This window comes from Fundulus heteroclitus, chromosome 1 (assembly GCF_011125445.2).
Source record: "Fundulus heteroclitus isolate FHET01 chromosome 1, MU-UCD_Fhet_4.1, whole genome shotgun sequence".
NCBI classification, from domain to species: domain Eukaryota; kingdom Metazoa; phylum Chordata; class Actinopteri; order Cyprinodontiformes; family Fundulidae; genus Fundulus; species Fundulus heteroclitus.
The window spans coordinates 30,971,779-30,990,695 of NC_046361.1; the positions used below are offsets into that span (position 1 = coordinate 30,971,779).

Consider the following 18,917-nt stretch of genomic DNA (forward strand, 5'->3'; position numbering starts at 1 on the left):
GGGGGGTAGTATGTCACAAGGCCTGGTGGGGAAAGCCAGGTTTTCCAAGGGTGACATCTAACGCCACACGTTGACAGGACAGAGGAGCCTCTTCCCCTGTGCGTAACGCAGGGACAGCGCTGGATCCACACAGAGCGCCGCGCCGCGCCGCAAACCATGCGTATTCACAAGTCTTTATTTTGAAGACGCCACATGCACTCTTCTGCAGACATGTCTTTCTTAACCATACCAAGCCAAGAGGGCCTGTTCACCACGATTAAATCCAGCAAGTCCGCCGGAGAGATGGAGGGTCGCGCATGCACGGACGCCAACGAGGAAAACGGCGACGAAGAGGACGACGAGGACGACGACACCGAGGATGTCCGGCTCATCCCCAGGTGTTCCCCGGTGCCCAGGAAGCGGGGCTCGTCCATCTTCGACGAGACGGCCGAGTACATGCGCATCCACCAGGCGCTCTCCGCGGGGAAGAGGGTGTCGTTCGCCGACACAACAGGTGGAGATCTGGTGGACGTGCGCGAATTCGCAGCCTTCGACTCGGACGAGGAGGACAGCGCGAAGTGGGAGGAGGAGGAGGCGAAATACCGCAAAGCCGAGCGGGAGCCGACCTACAGAGTGAACCCGGAGTTCCACGCTCCGGGGAGCGGCGCGCTGCTGCAGGCTGTGCGCTCCCACAAGGTGGAAGTCGAGCAGATATCCCCGGTGGAGGACGAGCCGCTGGCGTTCAGCGGAGTAATCCGTGTGCTGAACATCTCCTTCCACAAAGCGGTGTACATCAGATCCACCATGGACAGCTGGGCCACTTACTTTGACCACCCGGCAGAGTATGTGCTCGGATCCAACGACGGGGACACGGATCGGTTCTCCTTCAAGCTGTCTTTTGCGCCACCTTACACCACGCACGGCTCACGCATTGAGTTTGTCGTGCGCTATGAGACGTCCGATGGCGATTACTGGGCCAATAACTCCTCCATGAATTACGCCGTGACGCTGCTTTTGTCCTATGAAGACGACCCGGGTCAGCCCAGCACTGATGTGGCACAAAAAAGAAGCATCCTGAAGACCCCCAGAGCCTACAGGTAGCCGCTTTATGTTGGCCGGAGGGACCCCTAAATGCCGTCTGTGCTCACAGACAGCTCGATATTTGCCCAGATGTGAGAAAAAACAGAGCTCAAACACAGAGAAACATGTGGCACCAGATTGTTAGCTCATACAATCAAACCATGAAGGTTATTCTATTCACTTTTTACAATACAAACATACTAATATCGATTTAAAACTTTAGACAATTTAAAATATTTTAGCCCATCTGCTGAAAAACATAAATTCAAACTTAATGCCATTCTAATTCACAATAAACAGGTAATTATACAGTTATGGTCTGTGTTAAAATGCAGGGATTGTGATTTGGGGGCTCCGAGGAGTTAAGTTCCTTTATGCCTTGGGCCCCTTCTCCTTCAGGCATCCACCAATTGATCAGCTCAGGGTTCACTGTTGGTTAAACTTAAAATAACCTTGTAAGCCGTCGGTTCTGTTAATCATTGGTGCTTACAGGTCCAGTGGGCTGATATGAGACAAAAGGAATACGACGCGAAGGTATTCATACCCTGTCACCTTTTTCCGCATCGCACCAAAAACAAACAAACGTTTCAGTTAATTTAATTGAGGATTTTATGTGATAGATCAACATAAAGTGTTGCATGAAGTAATTTGTGAAGTAAGTTGAAGGAAAATTAAACATGGTTTTCAAATTTTTTTGTTTTACTAATAAAAAGACTTCACAAATTACAGCTCCAGACCGTCTCTGCCAGCTTTGCGCATCTCGAGGTATAAATCTATATTTTCTCATTGTTCTTTGTAAAATAGCTCAAACTCTGTTTAATAGGCTGAAAAGCATCTGTCAGCAACTCCCGCCCCTGATTCTCAAGCTGATTTTGGTCTGGGCTTTGACTAGGCCATTCAGTCACAGGATTATGCAGCAGTATGTTATTTCGTTGTAGCACTAGCTGTAGGTTTAGAGCCGTAAACCTGCGTCCCAGCCTGATGTGTGGTAGCGCCTGTATTTAGCTATGTCGTTTCTCTCCCCCCTGCTGAAGAACAGCATGATTCTGTCATCACCAACACTCTCTGTGTGGAGTTTTGTGAAGTTTGTGTCCTGTGGACAAATTCTCCCACCTGAGCTGTGGATCTTTGCAGGTCATCCAGAGTGGCTGTGGGTCTCGTTGGCTACTTCTCTGGTTATTGTCACCTGTCAGTTCAGGTGAATGGCCATGCTTTAGTAGTTTTGCAGCAGTGTCTTTCTGTTTTAGATGAGATGTCCAAAGCTTGGGGTATGGATTTATAACCAAACCCCACTTCCCCGCAGCTTTATACCTCATCCGTCTGCTGTCAGGTTGTTTCTAACAAACCTCCGAGGCTTTCACAGAACAGCTGTATCTATAATAAGAACAAATTACAGACTGCTGAATTCTATTTACCAGTGTTCTGTGAAGAAAGATATTTCCATTGGATTTTATTCAAGAGTATCAGATTGTGGGGTTCGGTGGTTGGTTGCTGAATATGAATGCATGCTATTCAATTCATCCATCCATCCATTTTCCTTTCACGCTTATCCCTGTTGGGGTCGCGAGGGGTGCCGGTGCCAATCTCCAGCATTCAACGGGCGAGAGGCAGGGTACACCCTGCACAGGTCGCTAGTCTGTCACCGCTATTCAATTTATATAGCACCAATTCACAACACATGTCATCTCAAGGCACTTTACAATTGTCAAACTCAATCAAATCCTCCATGTTGGTCAAAACCTTTCCTGTCTAAGGAAATCCAGCAGATTGCATCAAGTCTTGAAAAGCAGCATTCACTCCTCCTGAAAGAGCGTAGAGCCACAGTAGACAGTCGTCTGCATTGTTGATGGCTTTGCAACAATCCCTCATAATGAGCATGCATGAAGCGACAGTGGAGAGAAAAACTCCCCTTTAACAGGCAGGAGAACCTCCAGCAGAACCAGAACCAGGCTCAATGTGAACGGTCATCTGTCTCAACCGACTGGGGGTTAGAGAAGACAGAGCAGAGACACAAAAAGCACAGAAGCACACATTGATCCAGGAATCCTTTCGCTATAGTACCATATACCATAGAAAGGATAACTCAGATTCTTAGAAAACATCTTGTAATTTTTTTTAGCTTCATAAGTATGCAGTACTCTGGGTATCTCATATATACCCCTTCCAAATTGAAGTAAAAAAGTTCCATATTAGTTCTCGGATAGAGTGATCCCTGCACCACAGGGGCAGGAACGACAGAGCAGTATCTGCTTACTAATACCCTTTGATCCTTTCTGGCTAAAACGAGCAGTCACCTCATTCAGTGGTTCTCCCTGGAACTGGTGTTCTGTCATGGAGGAACCTCCAAGTAAATCCAAATTGTTATCACACTGCATGAAAGGTGTTCAAGGTACATAGTTCTTGTGTATATATATATATATATATATATATATATATATATATATATATATATATATATATATATATATATATATATATATATATATATATATATATATATATATATATAAATAGGAGAAAAAAGTATTTCTGTTCCTGTTTTTCCGCTTGCCCAGAAATAAATGTTTAGAAAGCTTACACCCTCCGCTTAATGCCAGTAGGCCCTGTGGTGTGTGACGCGATCAAAATAGGAAAAGGGCAGGTGTCGTTTTCAGTCCTGGCGTTTCCCCTCGCTCTAAAACTGAACTCTGACCTTTTCTATCACTGGAGTGATTTCGAAGGAGCAGACGAGCCTCGTCCCACATGTAATTAAGAGGCCGCCGCACAGATCGCTTTCCTTCCTTCTGCTGTCCATTAAAGCCAAATAATCCTTTTTAGTTCTGATAGCATCAACATGAAAGAACTTAATAAATCTTGCTGTGGTAAAGGTCCCCCGAGCCATGTCATATAAAAAGGATCAAACACTTTATAAACCAATAGTGGTGATGTAGATCTTTCACTGCTGCAGCTGCTGGGAGACAGGCATAGGCCCGACGCTTTGTCCAGTTGATGACTGTATAATTAAAGAAATCCGCTAAAATATTCTGGTAATCCTAAATTACTGAAGTAGTCTGATTTTTGTTCCGCACGAGCAACAGATCAAACATCTAAATCACACTTTAAATGTCAGAGTCAGTCGTGATATAAATCAATTTCACACACACCTGCCCTCATGGCAGCAACAAACTATTTTCTCCAGCAATGTCAGGCTCAAGGGTCAAGGGATGGACCAGGCATGCATCTTGGAGACTCAGTTCCTGTAACGCAACGTTTAGATTCCGAACCTGTAAAATTCAAATCCTATTATCTTAGAAGCCAGACATCATGAATAATAAGTTTGATTCTGTATTTATTTAGTCTTGAATTAATTTCACAATCTCCAGATCTGCAGAGTACAAGAACCTGTGTGAGATCTGAGGTCATATTCTTAAATCATACAAGGCAGAAGGTGTAATAAAACGCAAGGAGTGTGAACAGCATCTGGAGCTCTTGTCACATGCTTGTCACACATCTTGAGGTTTTGGCACGCTTGGCCCCCTCTTTCGAAAGATGCGCAGGGGACATTCCTGTTTCATAGCATTAGCTTTTATTTAGCTCAGCTAGCGACTGCTGCTCCTCGTATGCACAGTTTAGCTCCGCAGCACAGCTTTTTATTTGACCTTTACACTCAGCCGTGGTTAACAACATTTCACTCTGTAATTTTCCACCTACATATCTACTTTCACAAATAATCTAATGACAAAAATCACTGCCGGGACCTTTGGCTTAAAAAAAACAAACACCCTGCTTGTTTTTGAATAAGGTGCGAAGCAGCAGATAGGTCACCTGAAATCATATGATATTATTTTTTTAAGTTTTTAATAATCTCGTTCTCCTAAATTATAGAGAACATGAAAACTTCATGCAGGAATCCCACAGACTGGGCACTGGAACCCAGGGCCCTCTTGCTGCAGGGCAATGGTGCAAACAACAACCTCTCTATGTAGCCAGCTTTTACCCAGAGATTCAGATTGTACTTTTTTTTTTTTAACTCTCTGTACCTTACGATGCAAAACTTATAACGGCATGGTTAGAAAATCCATTATTTAACACCCAACCCCCTGTTCCACATCTCAGTTTACACTTTTACCTGGGTCTAGAGTAGACATGTAAAACATCCTGTGATGGGCGGGTGAATATATCACAAATCATTTCCCCCTATGTAAAAACATAATAGAAACAAGTCATTTCAGCCCTTGGCCATGTTTTACCTTTGCAGCTTTTACTATTTTATACCCCGGTATTTGTGGTACAAAATGGAGCCGTCCATCTCAGGACGCTTCGTTGCAACTACGTGTCAATTTTTACCTGCCAAGGGGTCATTTTATATCCCCTTTGACAGCCAACGATTTAAAGTAGTTGGAGTCTGCCGTAGCCATGAATGGAGAGCAATTCCCTCAAATGCTCTGTGTGAAGGCACATTTTCAACCGCAGCTCTTAACAGGCTTCTTTTTTTTTTTTATTCCTCTGTCAAAATGAATGTGGTCTGAGTGATTGCTCCGGCACAACATGCAGCTGAAACCCGATATTTACATACATAGTTCAAAAAAGACACATAGCATTTTTCCACTGTCTGACTTTGAATCAGATTAAACTTGTCCTGTTTGAAATCGGTTAGAATTACCAAGACTAAACGCTAGCTCGATGAAAGGGAGAAATTCCTTTTAGTCAGTCACATTGATAATGTGTAGCGCTCTACGTGATTCAGCAGAACTTTCTGAGCTGACTTGGCGAAGCGACACTTAGTGCCCGCCTACCAAAGGTTGGTTTTAGCCAATTATGTTATCAAATTAAAATGTAAGCAGCAGACGGCATGAGAAACCACAAGAAATTTACGCTGGTAAACTTGTTGCTTCTTATTGTTGTTCGTGGATTCTTACAAAACAGATGTGATAGCAGCAGCGACGCATGTGTCCTGCGCTGCCATGTGTATTTTGGCCCGACTGTGGGCTCGGCAGCTCCTGCTTTCATCACAGCTGGTATGTCCCGCCTTAAACCATAATACTGCAACGTGATTGGCTCAAACCTTTTTTTTTTGGTTCCGACTGAGACAGCAGCGGGACAAAATGGATTCTTGTGTGTTTATGAACACACAAATACCACAATTCAGCTTGCAGGCAGGGTTAAAGGTTACTACCAGTGGCGGCCTGTCAGTAGGGGTCAATTATTTTGTGTTGGCCTCCTAATTTAAAGTTTTCAAAGCCAAGGGGCGCAGGACACATCAGTGTCTATGTAACCCTTTGGCTTCCATGTGACTTCATGCTGATTTCTAATTGGTTAATTAAAGATTTTCCTTTGGACGCAGTTCTCTGCATTTGTGGCGAACCAGTCCTTTTGGTGTCATATTTCATCCAATCAGATTAATTTATGACACGTGTAAATCAATACCGCTGGCAGCTTAGATTCAAGCACATTTAAGGTTGCAGATGCCTACGCATCTAAGCTCATTCATATACAACATTAAAATTCAACAAGGCTTCAATCAAAAATCCAGCTGCAGGGATACACAAAATTAGAAAAGGTTGCCATATGCCATAACTTCATTAAATGTTGCAATAACAATATGACTTGCAAAATAATAAGCACTACTGGAAGAGTATTGCATGTTAAAGATGGAGGATGGCGCAAGCACTTCTACTGCTCCAAGTGGTGTAACAAACAGCTGTTTGTTACATCTGAGAATGAACACTTAACTTTTCACTTGATCACGTTAACTTGCATATTTAGCACTTTAAGAAAGCATATTTGCACATTTCAGAAATGATTGCACATAGTTGATTGTATTAGTGTTCATTAATTCTTTCCTTTTTCCTGGCTTTTAGATCCAGTGGCACTGCAGCACTTTACTAGAGTGTTTGGGCCCTGGAGAAGAAGGATGACAGAAATTAGAGTACCAACAAAGTCAATATTTGTGCAATATTGCCATCTTGTCCTTAGTGTTTGCATTTTGTTGCCTCTTAAAGTGTTTTAGTGAAATATGTTTTGTGTGGTACTTACCTTGTACTTGTCTCTAGGTCCGTTACCTAAAAGAAGCCTGGGCAGAAACAAGTGCCCTAAGAAGGTTCCGGGCTGGACCAAGGCAGGGAAAGGCATAGGGAACCAAGTTGAGCTTTTAGTGGTTTATGGGGTTTCTATTTATCTTTGGTGCTTGGTTTAGGATTTTATGTATATAGCTTGGGGCTTTGATGGTTTATGGAGGGTTTTAGATAGTTTTATGTACTCATCTTAATGTGTACACCCCTGGGAGAGTTTTAATGGTTTTAGCCAGTTAGTGAGACAGTATTTAAGGCGCCTGTTTCATCACTTGCTGCTTGGCTGGTGGAGAAGACACATTGCACTACAAACGTCCATTGCACTAAAAATGTCCATTGCACTTGCGGTTTCTAAAGAGGCATTGTATAATAATAATAATAATAATAATTAATTATTAATTAAAAATTGTGGACCTTGCCATTTTCTGCCTCTGCATCTCTCCTTCCACACCCCATGTACTCCAACCGCTAAAGGCCAACTGTGTGACAAGTGGACATAACTTTTTTATTTAGTGGGGGGGGGGCGTTCTACAATTATATACTTTATGAAAAACATATTTTTAATCAGAGCACTGTTCTCCACCTTTAACATGCACTGCTGTCCAGGCTATGCTTCCTAGAGTGTAACCCCGACAACTAAACCCATCTGTTTTCTGATTGGATTGTTAAACTAGTGATTGACGTGCTGTTGACCAATCAGCTAAAAGGAAGAAAATTGTGGTCAAAATTAGTTGAAACTCAAAGCTGAGTTTCACACGTAGATGTTTGGTTTGTATCTGTAATCAGACCTTAGCAAAAGTGTAACTTGTGTAATTATTTTATACAAACATAAATCTTTTTATACAAATATAAATTTCTATCTATGGATAAACGAAAGATAACATTCTCTGACATTTTACAATGTGGAGAAATTTATTCACAAATACACATTCTGATTTACAAAACAAAATATATATGACTGGATTTTGTGGCCAGTCAAACCCTCTCTAAATGTTTAGGGTGTACTATATTTTGCACTTATATAGGATTTTTTGTCTGTTTTACTTCAAGTATATATATATATATATATCTAATAACAGGATATAAGGGGTATACTTTACTTTTACCATGACTTAAGATGTTTAAAGACTGTTCAACCGTATAAAACACAGGTTGCTTTCTTTTCTTGCAGCTCGGATGATGACGTGTTTTCAGGGGACGATCAGGAGGAAGGAGAAGGTACTGAAAAACTATGCACACATATTGCAGGTGCTGCTTTGCTCCTTCATCTTAGGAATTGAACAAATTGCATGAATTGTGAGTGATATATCTAGTTTATGCTAACAGATGATGTAAAACTGTGTATTATTCTCCCATGTTTCCATCTGTGAGGATGTTTTTAGAGTTGGTTATCTGTGCTGAGAAATTAGATAATTGCCTTTTTTCCGCTGCCCAGAGTCAACACTAATCTTTGAGTTTGCTCCTTCTATTTAAAATCAACAGAGGAACCAGAGATTTCACCAGCAGAAATAGTCAGGCCTTCGGCTGTGTATCCGGTCATCGTACAACCCGAGATCGACGTCGAGGTGAGGACAAAGTGAAGAGAGTGAGAAACGGCCTTTAAGTAGGAGGGCCATTTTTGAAGGAAATGATCTTAGTCTGCATGCAGTTTTAATTCCAAATTCATACTTAACAGGTAATCAGATAAAGTGCTTTCTCCATTTGTTAAGTTCATGGATCTAATAAAACGTAACAAACATTTCTGTCTGACTTTAAAAAGCTTATCATCACTGGCTTGGTTGTTTATATTGTTCACAGCTCATTGAAGCTTCAGCGACAACTTAGGTAATGTTTCACTTCTCACCACTGCAGCACGTCCACTCTTTATTTTTTTTTTCTACTGTTGTTTTCTGTTAGCGTCCGTATCGTTATGCATGTTCTTGGCGGGTATCTGGTCTTTGTAATGTGTCTGCTTTGATTCTGAGTTTTATCTTTCTCCGATGAAAGATAAATATGGACACCGTTAAATATTATAACACCCACAAGCAAAAATCTCCCCATTTCTTAGAACTGTAGATCAAAAAGTTTAAACCTGACATAGTAAAGAGTAAGTCATTTTTATCAGAAATAAACCAACAAAAAAAGTACGGCATCTTGTCAAATATTAATATAACACAGTACTGATCTGATTTTAAACTCATGGTTTGCACGTCAGCAGTTTGCTATCTCATCCCTTTTGTCTCGTTCACTTCAATGTTTACATGCATGATTTTACATTATACCTGAGCGTAGCGGCTAAAGTTGACACAGCCACGTATCTATAAACAAAACTTAATGCTAGTTTTGAAATGTGGACACATAAAGTTGTTCACTAGCATTTAGTCATGCTCCAGAGTTTGGTCTCCCTGAAGATTTTTTTTTCCACCAAAATAAATGCTGATAATGTTTAATTAATTTGCCATTTGTCATTATTACAAAGTGATCCCAAGTCATACTAAAGTCTGTAGAACCCAAATTTTCAAAAATTGGACTAAAAACGGAAATTGAAAGTGTTTGTTTTTCTGACTTGTAAAGATATTTCATACCTATGTGTTTTATGTTTTTTATTTAAAAACGTAACACTTTAAGTTTTAACCTTTGTTGGCTGACACTGTCCAGGTTTGTTTTAGGTTCCTGTCCAACACCCAGGATTCTTTTTATAGTATTTTTTTTTAAAGATCTGGTAGACATAAAAACATAAATTAGTGCAAAAATGGATAACATGAACATATTTAAAATACTTTAAATAGCAAAGGAACAAAAATCAATAAAACATTGCACTTAATGTAATTGTAAAGGGAAAAACAACAACGCCACAGTCCAAAAGGTCCACACAAACACAGATATTTTGCAAAATTGAGATATTCTGCTGTGTTTGCACTCCCCGTCCATGTGCAAATCAGTGTTTTGGTTGATTTTTAAACTCTCTTTGTGGACTGGTACTTAAAACAAGGACATGGAGCCTATTTTGGGGTTTCCATGCTACAAATCCCAAGTGCCTGCCTTGACAACTGATGATTTAAAGTATTTTTTTATCTAGTTATTTTTGTGCTCTAGGGAAAGTTTTTGTTATGACAAATAATATGCATCAGCAAGAGGCCGCTCAGGGTTATTATGATCTGATCGGGGTCATATTCTGTCATACTTCACAACTGTCAACTTCGCCTAACGCAGATGAGAACTAAAATAAATGAACATATGGTGTGATAGCAATTTTTTATATTATTATGAATTAGATAAAATTATACTTATGATCTGAGTATTTTTATGACTAATTGTCTCCATGATTAAGGAGAAAACAAACCAATACACAACAGTTTTGTTGTTGAGCACATGTGTAGGAAATGGTTTGTGGAAGGCTAACAAAAGGATGTAGAAGAAATGACCTCACCTGGGTACAAAATGAGGTTACAAATTAGCAGAAGGGGTGATCTGACTTGGATCCTTTTTCCACATCTGTCTCTTGTCCTCACTGCTTTCATTCAAACTGACTGGAAGGTCAGGAAGTTATGTGACTGATTGAAGAGGGTTGATAATTTAAAAGTTTGTTTTTTGTGTGCTTTGGTTTTTTATTCTTAGTTTAGTCTTTGGTTTTAAGTTGACTACTATGGTAATGTTAAAGTTGTGGTCACTTGAGAGCGGGGAATAGGTGTTACTGCCTTTTTGAACTGTGAGGAAAAACATAGTATAAGGTGTAAGGTGGGCAAAAATGTTGACTTATGTTCAATAAACTCTACATGGACATAAATCCGTCCACGGTCATTTGCCGGCTGCTGGGTTTTCAAGTGCGGTCAAAGCTCCTTTATCCACTTGTTTTCCTCCAGCAAAAGGCTTTTAAAACTATTAGTTTGTAAATAAATGACTGAATTTTCTTTCATTGAGCCATTGTTTCCCGTCTTGTCGTTGTTGTGTGACTCTTTGGTTTGCATTCATATGTTTGTGTGACATTCATGAATGCGCATTTAATCTTCTTGATAAGACCGACCAGGTATCTGACGTTCATATAGCCGCATTCTTGCCCATTAAACACTATAAAAGTTTATTTTCAGTCACAGAAAGAGTTTTATAGCCCTCTGTTTGTATTATAGCAAACTTCAGAGGGCTTTTAAATTCCCAGGTAGTTGCTGAGAGTCAATACCCGGGTTCTTTTGATCTGAGGAAACTTTTCCCCTACTTTCTGGTGTGAGATGTTTGGAAGATTTTCACATGTTCAGGCCATTTCAAGTCGCCCCAAAGCATCCTAATGAGGATGTGGAGTTCGATTTGGCCCAGGACTTTTCATGACTTCTTTCTCAGCAAGTCCTTGGTGGATTTACTGCTATATTTATGGGCTATTGTCGTATTGCAGGGCTCAGTTCTGCAATACACTGTAAAACTCATGGTGATCTGTGATGAAGCAAAGTACCCCCAAACCATGACACTTCCACCTCAATGCTACACAGTTGGTATGATGTTATGTTTTCTAAGGCTTACGCTACACATGTCATGTGCTTATGTGTCCAAATGATAACATTTTAGACTTATCTGTCAAGAGGACGTTATTCCACATGTCCTGGTTTTGTCCATGTTCTCTCCGGTAAGCTTCAGTCTGGCCTTCATGATTTTCTTAGAAAGTGAACAATGAAAGGTAAACTTCTCCAGTCTCTTTCCCAGGCATGCATTTCACCTCAACAGTAGCAAGAACTATAGTTTTGGTGCTTTAATTACATTTTAGGGTTTTTTGGAGGCGTCTTTTCTCATCTTACAACCTGCTGTCATTCTGAACCTGCTTGAATGGCCAGATCAGAGCGTGATGGCAGTTGTTTATAATAATAACAATAATACATTTAATGGAGTAATGTGCTCATGTTTCTGCGCTCTCATCAGGATCCTAGCTGCAGAGTTTTGAATGTACTGAAGCCTCTGCAGACTTTTTCTAGGGATCCCAATGAGAAGTGCGTTGCAATAGTCCAGTCTGGCGGAGACAAAGGCATTAACCAGTTTTTCTTGTTTAGACATTCCTTCACTTAGAGACTATTTTCTGGCCATCCAAAGGAGCTGATTTCAATTTATTGTGAGTCCTCTCTGAACCCTTTTGTCGGCCTTATAAGCTGCTCCTCGTGGTGTTCACTTTCACTTCAACAGTCAGGAGCAAAAACCAAAGTAAATATTTAAAGTTTTCAACTCAAAATGTTGAGTAATTAATGTTCGCATCATGCACATCTGATGTGATACGCCTGTGTTTAATTCTAGTTATTATAAGAGGAATGAATGTGGGATGTTGTTATAAAATGCAACAGAAAACTTTTTAAAAGTTCTTTATTTGAGTGTTTATTTATTTTAATAACTTAACTGTGTTATTTAAAGTACTGTGGAATGTCTAGATACATTAGAAAGCCCTAACTTTTTTCATATGGCAGTAAGTAACAGTGATAATAAAAATATTTTTAGGGGTTGTATTTTTTTGCAGTTTCTTTAAAAAAAAAACAACAACAACTGGACACATAAAAACATTAAACTTATATATTTGTGAAAATATGTTAACACAGTTTAACAGAGTTGCTACAATTAGTTCTTTAGAATTGGAGAACTGAAGTGTATTCAGTCGTCTCGCCTATTCTCACCTGCACCTTTTATGTCTTCGTTTCATTACAATGTCAGCATGAAGTTCATTTTAGAGAAAAGCATTGGTGTGTTTTAAATGCTTTTCTTTTGGTTTGCTGTAGAAATGTTGAACTCACATCTTCTCTCTTCGGTCTCCTACGAGCTTTCATTGTTTTCCTACCGTTTGCTTTAACAGAAAGCGGTTCAGAAGTCTGCATCCTCTGCCACACCTGAACACGGGCCTCCATCTGCTGGTGGCGCACCGTCCACTCCCGCCATATTCCCAGACCAACAATTACCTTCGGCGTCTTCCGAAATCGACCTTCCAGCTCACTCGGCCTTTGCACTGCATGCCGGTGAATCCGTCCAACCAGATAAGCCTCAGCCGTCACATTTACTCCGCTGGGATTCTGAGAACCACACGTCAGAGCACTCTGGGCACAGTTTCCCCATTGCAGCGCTGTCTCTCTCAAGTCCTTCATCTCACGAATCCGAGCGGAGATCAGACGACTCTCAGGCTGAGAGAGTGGAAAAGCCTGCTTTAGAAGCTCCTCTCTTATGTCCTCCTGTAGCAAAGATGAGTCTGCTGTCAACAGCGGGAGAGGGTTGGATGGCTGCTGAGTGTGTCTCCTGTCCCAGTGTGACCGAGGCCCTGGAGCGAGAAGCTGCAGTGGGACTGAATGAACTCGGAGAAGGATTTTCTGAAGTCTCCACAACACCTGCGGCATATCATGCAGACAGACCACCTGAAGGCGAGACTCATGGACCCGTGGAAGCAGAGGATGAAGGTCCACTATCACCAGAGCTCGCCGAAAGTCCCTCAGTGAACATCACCGAGGTGAGCCAAGATGTAGCGCCTCGATCTCTCTCAGCTTGGAATGACAAAGAAGAGCCTGCCTGCATTTCTCTGCACACCTCGTTAGAAAATGCACCGAGCGTGTTGTCAGACGTTTCCGAGATGATGTTTGCGGATGACTTCAGCAATAATCTGATGCCATGCGTCTTCTTCCTGACGGCAGTTGTTTCGCTCTCGCTAGTGATGCAGGCCCCCAGTGCCCTCTTCTTCATTGGGCTGCTTCTGGTTTTGCACGGTTTGTGAATTTGCTCCTGAGGTTCAGTCTGATCTCCTGTCATGTCAAGTGCCTTTTAATGATTCCAAAAAAACAAACAAAAAAAAAAACAACCACAAAGAGTTTAACAATAGACACATCTCCCTCTGATGTCGTGCAAAATCTAATTTACAGAGCCTTGCAAAAGTATTGACCCCCGTTGAACTTTTTCACATGTTACGTTACAACTACAGCATAAACTCATGTATTTCATTGGAGTTTCATGTGACAGACAACCACAAAGTAGTGTGTTACAGTTAAATGGGTACTTGCTCTTCAAATTTTTTCAAAAATAGATCTGAAAAGTGTGGCGTGCATTTATTTTCCTCTCTCTTTACTCTGATTCCCCTTAATAAAATACAAGGCTGTTAATCATCCCCCAGAAGTTCCCTAATTAGTACACATGGTCCATTGGTGAGTAGATGAATGTAAATCCAGTGGTTCTGTGAAGGCATCGGAGGTTTGTTAGAGAAGAGGAGTTTACGTAGACCAAGGAGCACAGCAGAGGTCAGGGATACAATTGTGGAGAACTTTAAAGCAGAGTTAGATTATAAAACAACATCCCAAAGCTTTAAACATCACACATTGTGTATAATGCATCATAAAACGTAGCGAGTAAGGCGAATGAATGGCATGACTGTCCATTTATGCTGGCAAGCTAGGAGAGCATTAATCAGAGAAGCAGTCCAGGGTTTTGTGTTTTTATGGCAAAGATCCGCAGCTCAGGTGAGGGAAGCTGACAGGAAAACATTAGCTGCGTCTGAAAAAGTTGGAAACAGAACAGAGTCGTTGCTTAAAGATTATCACAAAAAAAAACTTTTTTAAGGTTTGTCTCAAGTCATGTAGAGGAAAGCAAACGTGTGGACGAAGCTCGGCTGATCAGTTGAGGTTTATGGTCGGCTTGTAGAACATTATTTGTCAAGTAAAACGGCCGCTGCATATCGCCCTGAACAAATAATCCCCACAGTGACACATGGCGGTGGCAGCATCCTCCTGCTAGTTTGAGCTAGATTTGCAAAGTTTTATAGATCCATAAAACCTCCAGCTCTAATCACACCAGAAGGGGATTCTACAAATTATTCCCTCCTGGACGTGGCAGGCATATTCATGTCAGATTTTTATTTGCAAAAGGCCAAAACTGTATAATTTCCCTTCGACCTCACAATTCTGAACTGCTTTGGTTTGATCAAATATATAAAATCAACATAAAATACACTGAAGCTTGTGGGTGTAATGTAACAAAAGTGGAAAACTTCAAGGGGAATGAATACTTTTGCAAGGTAGTGTATGTCCTTATAAGACACTATGTTGCAGAATATGAACAGGAAATGACATTTTCTTCATTAATATTATTGTCCCTTAATCAAAGTAAATTCTTTAAAGTTTTTGTGTGGGTGATCTATAAAGTATATATTTCTTGTTGTGTAAAGATAGTCTATGTGGTGTCGTTCAGTTAGTGTTACAGTGCACTTTCTATTACAATCATCAAATGTAGCAAAGGGTCGGGTTCTGTATTGTTCCTTTACTAGATAAACGACCAGTGAGTGCCTTAAAGTCTAATACCACTGGAGATCACAAGGCTGTATCCTCAAAGCGTCTTAGATTTGTAGGGACCACTCACTCTAAAACAACTTTTAAAAATGGTTTTATCGTTATGTCTCCGGATTAACTGTTGAACTCTTTACAATAATGTAAAAAAAAAATCATATTAGGTCTTAAAAACAAGGTTTATTTAGGCAGAGCTCACTTTAATAATATCCCCGTGGAAGTGACTGACGACGCTGCTGTGGGACCCAACAAGATGGATTTGAGTTGGTTCACCATTTATGGTTGTGTGCTGGTCGAATGGGTCACACATTTATATTGGCTTTGTTAATTGGATAACTGATATTCTAGTGATCCACATGTCCCTATTATTCTAGAAAATTTTTTAATTCTTTATGGCTTCCATATATGAAAGCATGTGTTTGACATTTTAGGGGTAAGTGTTCTTTAAAGTGCAGCCTCCCTAAAACCGACATTTTGTTCAGGCTAGCAGAGGGCGAATTCTGTAGTTGTAATAACATGGTAGTTTATGTGAAACTCAATGAGGGAACTTCTTTAATGGTGTCTCAAGGATCTATGATCTCGAATTTACCTGCTCTATGAATAATGTTTTGTGAATTATGACCCCAGGTAGAGTAAAATTTGTCAATATGTGCAAGAACTTGGTTAAAAGAAGTATAGGTAATGCTTGCAAAAGCTGACAAATTTAACTCTGTCTTTTAGCTTTAGTTACTCTGTAGCCTGGTCATTGACTGCGACAATTAACAAATCCGTCTCAATTCCCGTGCTCATTAATGTTTTTTTTGTGCGTTTGAATTACGTTCCCAGCTATAGTAAATCCAATCAGTGTGTGTGCAACAAGGTAGGGCTACAATAGCACAGCTAGTGCTAGCATAAGCTAACAACTTCTAGCTCCTCCCATAAGCATGCGTTATCCTGTTGAACTCAGAAATCAAAATCCAATATGGCTGTCATGGATTAAAAAGAAACTGTAAAAGCTTGACAAAAAGACTGTTTATTAGCATTTGTAAACTTGTTTTTTCTATAAACCAAACACAAAGAGCTGTACAACTTCTAGTTTTAAACCTATTGCTGCAGAGTTTAGGTACACAAAAAGCAATGGGGTGCCTTTTTTTTGTAATGCTAATAATATTTAGTCTGGTCCCTGACCAAGATGAGAAATCCTGCAAACATGTGAATGCCACATGATTTATTTGTTCTTTACTGGATATTTATTTGTAAAATATAGTCCTAGTTAGGGAACAATAAGTCAGTGTCTGCTAGAAGGTATGGCTTCGCAGCACAGCTAGTGCTTGCAGTAGCCGACAACATTGTGCTCCTTCTGTTAGTGGGTTCGATTTAACCTCAAAAGTCAAAATGTCCAAGTTCCAAAATGTAATTATCAGCTATAACGATCCTTAAATTTGCTAACTCCAACTTGGACAGCTGGACGTCCTTCACACAAAAGCTAAGAGTCTAATATGGCTGCCAGGTGGAGAGAAAAACATGGAGGCTGCTGTAAAACACGTTTTGCCTGCATTTCTGACGTTGTATCTCACACACGCTAGTCTGTTAATAAACATGCTGCAACATATTTTAAATGTACAAATTGCAAAGATTATTTGTTTATAATGTTGTTTAGCTAATAGTTTTAGCTAATAGACTTTAGCTGTTTTCCAACTCACTACTGGAACACGGTTAACTTGGCTGTGATATCGTTCGAAGATCAAACTCCTAAGGTAAATGATGCCCATTATAACTAAAGCTTCTTGCCTTATGCGCGTCGTTACAGCTCAGAACGTTAGCTAGCAAAGCTAATGGTCCCAACCGTTATCCAGTATAGGTCTGAAAAACCTGCCAATGGCAATGCCTTGCCACTAACTGATGCTAGTTTGACTCCTTAACCAACATTTTGACTAGCAGAAAAGTTGTTAAAGGTTGAGTAAATGTCAGAGTTAGCATCATGAAGCCTTTGGGTGTCATAGTTCAAAAAGTGTAAAATATTTCCACTTTTTAATCTTATAGGAAGAGTGCACTGAGATTGCTTATGCAGGCAAAGCTCACACCTGGCAGTGACTCAAAAGAGGGATAACGAGACTCCTCCGTCTTTTCTAAATATGGTCGCTCATGCCTCCAGAATCTCAAGATGGTAATGACCAGCTGCCAAAATGTTGAGTTTTAAAATGGTCCACATATTCTTGGCTCCCCGAAGTTTGTTGTTTTTTCCATGTCAAACCAACATGCTGTGAGGTCAACGTTAATCACTTGTCATATGTGTTGTGGAGTTTGTCTTCAGTGTGGCACAAAACCTCGAGACTCGCTGTAGAAACAGATTTTTGTTTGTGAAGTGCATGAGATCTATTTTTGCCTTATTAACTAGTGAACCCAAAATGGTAACGTATGTCAGTGTAGGGAGAAAACATGTGCAGAAATTAAAATTAAAAGTTATATCATTCATGTGATGACGCAAACCACCTCACTGCTTTTCTTAAACGGGAATTCCTGTTGAGTCTTGCCAGTAAACCCTTGTTGTTGTTGCACAGCATCAAACTTTATAACCCTGTTTCGTGAACCTCACAAAAAGATTAAAGCACAAAACGAAATGTTTGAAGTGGTGAAGGTTTTTGCAACATACTGGAATTAAACATGATCCCATCCCCTGTTGTCTGACTGTATTTTCTTTCTTTATTTCACAGAAGAAGTAGATTCATTACAACTTTAAGCACAAACTTGGTATTTTTGTGCAGAGCAGAAAAGGTAGGAGTCAGTGACTCGCTTTTGAGGTAACATTAGCGTCTTTAGAGCCTGTGTGACTGGAGAGTGCCCAGCGTTTTCTGAAGGAGGAACACAAACTGCAACTTGAGCTCCAGAAGACAGCCAAAGGTCACACATTGCATTGAAGTCACAGCATACTGCAGTGCCCCCTGGCCATTGTAAGCTGAGAGAGGGATATTAAGGGTAGAAACGTATCAGGATTACATGTCATAAGACTGATTCTGATTGTAAAAACAATGGCTGATACTACAGGGACTTTTATTGACCTCTTGTATATATATTTTTTTATGTTAAGGTCAGTTTGTGAATGCTGATTCATTGTTTTCGTAGCGGTTCTTTGGATCACACTTGTGTATGTGTGTGTGTGGCCTTCTAATAAAATTATCAACCAGACCACATTTTGCAGACTTTCACAGGAAAAAACAGACAGATTAACATGTGGAATGTTGTAAAAAATGTAAGCGGGATAGAAACTGACTTTAGGAGGATATTATGCGTGAACTTTGTGACCAAGACTGAACTTTAAATAATCAGTGCCTTCATGAGAAACAGTGTAGCTTGCATCTTCCTAAGTGATAGATAGCATGACTAAATCACAGCTAGAGCTGTATCGTTTTCCTTCTTTCCAAGTGTGGCATAGCTTTTTTGCTATGCCACACTTGGAAAGACAAATCTAGTTCAGTAATATAGTAATAAAGTAATAGTAATATCATCTTTATTGTCATTGAAACATGCATTACAACGAAATTTGTTCTCTGCTTTTAACCCATCCCCCTTG

General features: G+C 40.3%; 1 protein-coding gene across 1 annotated transcript; it reads left to right on the forward strand.

Moving 5' to 3' along the window:
* The first annotated feature begins 210 nt into the window (after positions 1-210).
* Positions 211-18,024, forward strand: si:ch211-167b20.8. The gene is made up of 4 exons (XM_021323052.2): positions 211-1,076; positions 8,281-8,327; positions 8,592-8,674; positions 12,907-18,024. The coding sequence occupies exons 1-4, from the start codon at positions 211-213 to the stop codon at positions 13,807-13,809; spliced, it is 1,899 nt and encodes a 632-aa protein (XP_021178727.2). The 3' UTR covers positions 13,810-18,024.
* The last annotated feature ends 893 nt before the right edge of the window (positions 18,025-18,917 follow it).